The sequence below is a fragment of the Mastomys coucha genome, unplaced genomic scaffold (assembly GCF_008632895.1).
Source record: "Mastomys coucha isolate ucsf_1 unplaced genomic scaffold, UCSF_Mcou_1 pScaffold15, whole genome shotgun sequence".
In the NCBI taxonomy this organism is placed as follows: domain Eukaryota; kingdom Metazoa; phylum Chordata; class Mammalia; order Rodentia; family Muridae; genus Mastomys; species Mastomys coucha.
Window position 1 is genome coordinate 74151036 of NW_022196897.1, and position 7768 is coordinate 74158803.

The 7768-nt window shown below is 33.6% G+C and overlaps 1 protein-coding gene across 1 annotated transcript; it reads right to left on the reverse strand.

Annotated features, from left to right (window-relative positions):
- Nucleotides 1–4466: 4466 nt before the first annotated feature.
- Nucleotides 4467–5417, reverse strand: LOC116092156 (olfactory receptor 1020-like). Its single transcript, XM_031373506.1, has one exon. The coding sequence runs from the start codon at nt 5394–5396 to the stop codon at nt 4467–4469; it is 930 nt and encodes a 309-aa protein (XP_031229366.1). The 5' UTR covers nt 5397–5417.
- Between the last annotated feature and the right edge of the window lie 2351 nt (nt 5418–7768).

Consider the following 7768-nt stretch of genomic DNA (forward strand, 5'->3'; position numbering starts at 1 on the left):
AATGACTTCTATAGTAGTCTTCTTGTGTAAAAAAAATCTCACCAGCTCTTCTTCCAATAACAAACACTGTGCCTTTACCACACACAATACAAAAGTTAAATAAATATAATTTAGGTCAAAATTTTAACATCTCACTTAAGTTCTGCCTCTTCAAAACAGGGACTGAAATGAAAAGTAATGACAATGTGAATTTCAGGTGTTTATTTGGATTAATAGTTCTGTTATCTAGAAGTCTCTTTATTGTCACTTGGGAATGAAAGCTAGTTGTATGAGAGACTGTTTGACAGAATGCATTAAAATGAGCAGAAGAGGATCTAGGTTGGGAAAAATGCCTCCATAAGATTGGCCGTATCTGTGGGATATTCTCCTAATTAGTTATTGATATGGGAGACACAGACCACTGTGGGCAGTACTGTACTTGGGCAGGTGTCCTCAGTAGTATAAAAATGTCAGACTGAGAAAACCTATGGATACTATGCCTATAGTCAGTGTTCTACCACCCTGTTTCAAATTCCTGCATTGACGTCACTTCATAATTGATTATGACTGTAAGATAAAATAAACTCTTTTTTAACTTACAAAAAAAATGGACACATAATTATTTTATGATCACCCAACAAAAAATCATATGTCCAATTTAAAAAACAGAGAACTTTGTTTATATATACATGAAAATGTACAAAAAATTGATCAGATTAACATTACATAGGGTTAAATAAATAACATTTGATACATATTTTATTATGACACTGCTCTATAAGAAAAATGAATGAACTATCACCAAATATAAATAATTAGATTCCTGAAATCTCACAGAACAAAAGGCCAGTTAAATTGAACAATTTTACCCAACATCATTTATTTATTTTATTTTATTTTATTTTTTTTGGTTTTTGTTGTTTTTTTGTTTTGTTTTTTAAATATCAATTTACCACACAAAATCAAAACAGAACAGAATGCATACAACCTAGAACAGCAGCAGTGGCAGCGGGCCTCTGAGCATCCTCTTCAGATGCCAATGACAGACAAGCATGGGAGAGGGGGCTTTCACCCAGGAAGAATATATACTTGAACTGTACACAATGTATAGTACACATCATTTATTTTTAAAGCACACAGAGTAACCTGTCATAACGCATCTCATTGAAATGTTGTTGAGTTTTGTTTTCAACTGAGGTTTTGGTGCACAAGTAGTATTATTTACAGAACTACATTGTTAATTAATACATACATACAAAACATACAAATACTTATTAACATGTAAAATCTTAAAGCATCCATATTCATTTGTATAATTTAAACACAAACACTACTTATTAGGTTGTAGGATCTCACATTGACATTTAATCTTCTCAAGTTTCTTTACAAAAACAATATTGAGGTTATTCATGAAAAGTTAAACAATCCAAAACTATGATTCATAAATAGCCTTGGCTGAGAAGACTCGGTGGCTAAAGGCAGCTGTTCTCAAGCCTGAGAATCTGAGCTAGATCACTGGAGCCATATAATAAAAAACAAAAACCAAAAGGACATCTAACCTTTACCAGCACACCATAGCCTATACAGGTACACACAAAAGGGAATGAATTTTAAGGTATAATCTATGCTGTACACAGACTGGGGAAGGGTCTCCTGATGCTCCACATCTAGCTGAGAATATGGGAGTTGATGACTCCTGCAGTAGGAAAAGCCAGTTTTCTTTGAAATGGAACCCATTGACAGATTGTCCATGTCTCACTTGCATATGCTCAACAAATTTTGATTTTGTGATATATATATATATATATATATACATCATGCTTTTATTTTATATCATTAAGATGTATGCCTCATTTTCTGAAGAATTTTCTCTTTTTAACTAGATATAAAAACTGGTACTACTAATCTAGACATGGTTAGAAATCTTGTCTGTTAAAAGTTGAAGCAATGACCTTGGCCATGTTAAACTGGTACCATAACACTGAGCTACACACGTAAACTAAAAGCAATTAACTCTGCTAGAAAAAAAGAGTTTATTTGATTGTGAATCACCCTGCTAGTATGAAGTTTTAATGCTGAACCATATATCTATAATGGTTTTTATATGAATGAATAATTAGTAAGAATCTGTGATCAGGCACAGGATTGGTGATAATCATGTTGATTCAGTCATGTTTTGAATCCTTAGGCAACCAGGGATTCTTTCATAAGTGCATAAATAGTCTATACATAATTTCAGACTTCTAGTATTTGTATTGTTAGTTTTATTTGTGTTTTAAATGAATTACATAAGGAGAAAGAAATTGTTTCTTGAGGCAGATATGGATTCAAATCTGTGTCTTATTTAAATAATTGTTTTTGACCATAGTCACTTCTCATGGATACCAACTCTTAATTAATGTAAACTTTATAGACTATCATGTGCAATATTATTCAAGAGAATGTCTACTATTATATCAAACCACACATGAAGGGTGAAATCCTTAATGTTTAAAGAAAAGATGATAATGTTCACATCACCATGTCATGGAGCACAGACGTCGCAAATCCTGTTCTCTTAAAATACATACATCTAGTTGGTCATAATCAACCTATAACCGCTAGCTTTAGACTCCAAGTGCAAATCTGTACAGCATCTAACTACAAAGCCTGGTTTCCTTTTGCTACATTCTTTCCTGGGTAAAGCTGTGTGTAAGAATTTATGTGGTGATCCAAGCAGTCTATCTAATGTCCCTCCTGAGGCTTTAACTACAATGTTATCTAAATCTCAGACTCTACATTTCAAAGCACACTTGAGTAACAAAATCTAAAGCACTATATTTTATATTAGCCTATATAGTTCTTGCCTAAGGGACAGGATGGAATGCCACAATGACTTATAAAGAATCATGATCTGGGGCTGGCGAGATGGCTCTGCAGGTAAGAGCACTGACTGCTCTTCTGAAGGTCCTGAGTTCGGATCCCAGCAACCACATGGTGGCTCACAACCACCCACAATGAGATCGGACGCCCTCTTCTGGTGCGTCTGACGACAGCTGCAGAAAATTACGCCAGAGCGAGCGGGGCCCGAAGCGAGCCTGAGCAGAGGTCCTGAGATCAACAGCAGCCACACACATGATCGAACACAGTCATCTGTACAGCTACAGTGTACTCATACACATAAAAATGAAATAAAATAATTCTATAAAAAAAAAAAAAAGAATCATGATCTATCAGGCGATTCAAAGAATATTTAATTTTGGCTATTCAAGCTGAAATACTTACTGCACTCTGTGTTTTCCAGGTCTCTATTATATTATCTGTCTATTTGGGAAAATTATTACTTATAAAATTTTGCTTACTTCAGTGAATGGAAACTTAGTATGGAATCAAAACTTGCCAAATATTTTTAGTATCATGATTTTTCCACTTAATTTATCCTCTCTAGTTAACCTCATATTTAGCTTATTTATTTTCTGTTTTTCCTGCAAAACACTTGTCCACCAAAATAGCCAAATAAGCCATCATCTACCACTCTTTGTTTCCAGATCCTTTCTGTATCCTAATTAGCACAAATATCTCTCATAATTTTATCACCATAATTAGAGATCCAGTGATTTAAAGATCACCTGATCACTAAAATATACATTTTAATGAAAAATTGAAGTTATAAAACATAATACAAATATTCATACAATCTGTACACTATTATTTTTAAAAATGTTATGTAATATCTTACTAAATATACCTGTATTAAAAGGCCCATTCATAGGAATTATGTCAAAATATTACAAGAGGGAAATTTACAGTTTTGAATCTTAAAGTTGTACAAACTAAACTAAAAGTGGCCAATAGTAAACTGATATTTATTTACAAATTGTAATTTGTAATTAAAAGTGTGTTTAGAAAAAAAAGTTTAATATTTGAGGAATTAAAAATTTGTTCTATCTGAACAAATAAGCTACAATGAGTTTATAGAACTTGTGTTTCAAAAGAAGAGAAGAAAATATATGAAGCATTTTTTTTTCATACGAAGGTGATTACTATGTTGCAACAATCCCCTTTCTACACCATATTGTCACAGACTTTATGATTGAAAAATAAGAAAGTCACAGAGATGAATATATTGTGAAAGACCTGTGGAGAGATAGACGAGTGAGTAAATCTGACACAACCACATTATAATGTATTCTCACAAAAATAATAAAAGAAGATTTATCTACTATTGAGGATTGTGGAGAAAAGTTAGCATGAGAGTCAATAAAATTTAGTGAAAAAGCAGTCTTACAGGAAAAAAATTCTAAACATAACAACCTTAAAAAATAATGTGATAATCAGAAATAACAGGGAAGATGCCCAGTTTCAATGTTAGACACTGGGCTTTCTTTCTGAATGGAACCTCATTATACATAGAGTTGGAAAAATAAAACATTCCACTGATATTTCCAAATTTTAGAAGAGAAAAACTAAGGAAATTTGCTAAAGCTCTGAAGCCCATCTTTACTCACTTAAGAAAGTGATTTTTTGCTCATAATTTTTCTAAAGGCAAGTTTGACATCTTTGTTTCTGAGACTATATATCAAGGGATTAAGCATGGGTATAATCAGTGTATAGAACACAGAGGTCATTTTGTCAATATCCATAGAATGTCCTGTACTAGGACGCAAATAAATGAAAATCAGAGTACCATGATAAATCGTGACTACTGTCAAGTGAGAAGCACAAGTAGAGAACCCTTTCTTTCTTCCCTCTGCAGAACCTGTTTTAAGAATGGCCACTATAATATACATATAGGAGAGGAGAACAGTAAGAGAGAGAGCTTCCACCAAACTTGCAAAGACCACCAATATAATGTCATGTATGTAGGTATCAGAGCACGACAGAGAGAAGAGTGGTGAGATATCACAAAAGAAATGGTTAATTTCTTTGGAGCAGAATGACAACTGGAAAGTATTAGTAGTATGGATTATTGAACTCATCGTTCCACCCAAGAATGCTCCAAATGCGAGCTGAGTGCAGACTCTCTTGGACATAATCGCAGTATAGAGCAGCGGGTTACAGATTGCAATGTACCTGTCATAAGCCATGGCAGCCAAAAGGAAAGATTCAGTGTCAACCAGAGAGCAGAAAAAATACAACTGTGTAGCACAGCCATTGTACGAAATTACCTTCTTGTCAGAAATCAGATCCACAAGCAATTTGGGAGCAATGACAGAAGAGTAGCATGCATCTATGAAGGACAGAACACATAGAAAAAAGTACATGGGGATGTGTAAATTAGAACTGACTGTGATCAATAAGATCATCCCAATATTCCCCATCAGAGTAATGGAGTAGATGGAGAAAAACACAGCAAAAAGGAGACTCTGGAGCTCGGGATGATCACTGAATCCCAGGAGGCAGAATTCAGTCTTCACAGTGCTGTTCTCCAGACTCATTATGTGTAGAAATTTTGGTTTCTGTAGCACAGGTGAAATAAAAATGGAATAAAAATGTAGATCAAGAAATGAGTAGAAGGATTGATTTTTCATTTTAAGATGTGATTTTCAGGACAGGAACAAAAAGATGTCCTCAGAGTTCTTCAACTACCATGAATAACACAAAATAAAAATAAAATGAAATAAAGACTAGGAAACATTCTGCAATATCAGTTCTGTTCCTTAGAAACTAAGGAATGTTCAGAAGGAAAAAACCTACCAAGTCTGAGGTTCATCTACAATTTGAGAAAGATTGAAGGAAACCAGTTAATATGTATTTAATTATTCAAAGTACCACATACTAAATGTCACAGTTCTTTTACTAATTTTCTTTGAATGTTATGATCTCTCATGCAGGTTTATTTCATGTTTTTACTTACAGGTAATGATCCCACTAAGTTAAAATAAGGAGAAGTCAATCTTTTTTCAAATTAAATTCATACCAATTGTTATTTAAATCTGTCAATTTTTGTTCTTTCATTTTTTTAATTGGTGTTGCTGTTTTGAGGCTGTGTCTCATAGTGTAGACTTGGTTGGCCTGTGGTTTACTAAAAGACCAGGATGACCTCACCCCTAACTCACAGAGTTCCACCTGCATCAGCCTCCCAAGTATTAGATTAAAAGTGTTTTCCATCATGCCTGAATTTGTTTAATTTATTTACTTAATAGTTAATGCCTTCTTATGAAGTGCTCATATTTAGATGTTACCACAGGGTCTAATACTTAAAAATAATACACTTGATATGTACTGGAAATTATTGCTGTTTTTTTTGTTAGACTCACCAAGAGGATGAAAAACTTGCTTGGCTGTAGTCAGGTTCAAAGTCAATCAGCAGCTTTCTAGATGGTGATTTTGAGAACTGAACCACTGCAGTCCTACCCACTGCAATATCTGAGGATTCTGATAAGAATACTTACCAGAGAAGTACCCTTTTCTCATTCACCTCCTTCTTCACTGTTGAGAGTCACAGTTTATTTTTGAACAGAAAACATGTGTAACACTTAAGCAAAAAATATAAATCCATTACAGCATTTTATATTTTCCATTTTTGGCACACTTTCTGTGTACTTCAAGGAAAGTACACCTCCCTTAAAAAGATTAGGTTCCAAGAAAAGTAGGACATTTTATGGTTTGCTTTTAGTACTTTAATCTCACATGAGGATCTAAGAACCCAAGCACTAGTATCCAAATTCCCATGAGAAATTAAATGAGCAATTATACAGTTTCACGAAGGAATTCATTAAGCATAAAATGGAATGATGAAACAAATGTTTGCCTTGGAAATGCCTCAAAGATAATCACTTATACTTTCCAAACTGTGGACTAAATAAAACTTAATAGTATTTGTTAGCTCCCTGATTTAAGTACCCACAACAGTTTTTCAAATGCCACTCAGAACATCATGTGTAAAAAGAATAGTAGCATGAATTGAAATATCATATTTATTTATAGATAAATACATTAATAAATATAATTGCAATAAATAATATAAATATAGTTCAATTTTTTATAATTAGACTGAAAATAAAACTGTTGTAGGAAAACATACTATGAATATAATGTACTTATATCTATACTGAACTGAAATTTTAATTACCTAAGTCAATAATTTGAGTCTGGTAGTAGAATGTGGTGTTTTGAATGAGAATGACCCTCATAAATTTGATTCCCAGATGGTGGGGTAAAAAATTTTAGGAAGGACTAAAACATATAGCCTTGTTAGAGAAGGTTTGGAAGTAGGCATTAAGTTTTCAAACAGCATGTTGGGTAAATCTCTATATCATTTTTACTTCTCCTTGTACCTCAAATCTAAGCTCTCAGATATTGCTCCAGCACAATGATTGTCTACCTGATGCCATGCTTCCCGAAAAAATGATCAGAGAGTAAATAGCTCCAATTAAATGATTTCTTCTATAAGTAGCGCTGGCATGGTGTCCCTTCATAGCAATAGAACAATAACTAAGGCAGCAGCACAGTGAGCACAGAGATACATGGATGTGCTATGCTATTGGACTGAAAACACTCAATGGCCTTGAAAGTTCTGTTCCAGCATTCACAGCAGTCCCTGGAACTTTTACTTTTACTGAATTCTTTAGTCTGTAAGAATTAGCTGAGCTAGGCATCTATGTTATAAACACCAAGATCAATGCAACTTACAAAAGGAAGTGTTTATATTGGCTTATACTTCTAGAAGATGATTCAATAATGTCATGGCAGAAGGTAGACAGAGAAGAATGCTGAGATATCACATCTTCAAAAGCAAATATAACAAGCTAGATGTGGGACAAAGACAAGGCTATAAATGCTTAAGGCTTTTCCAGTGTAATGTATT

Excerpts from the sequence above, each read along its gene's own strand:
- LOC116092156 (XM_031373506.1), bottom strand. The coding sequence starts at position 5,396 with ATGAGTCTGGAGAACAGCACTGTGAAGACTGAATTCTGCCTCCTGGGA.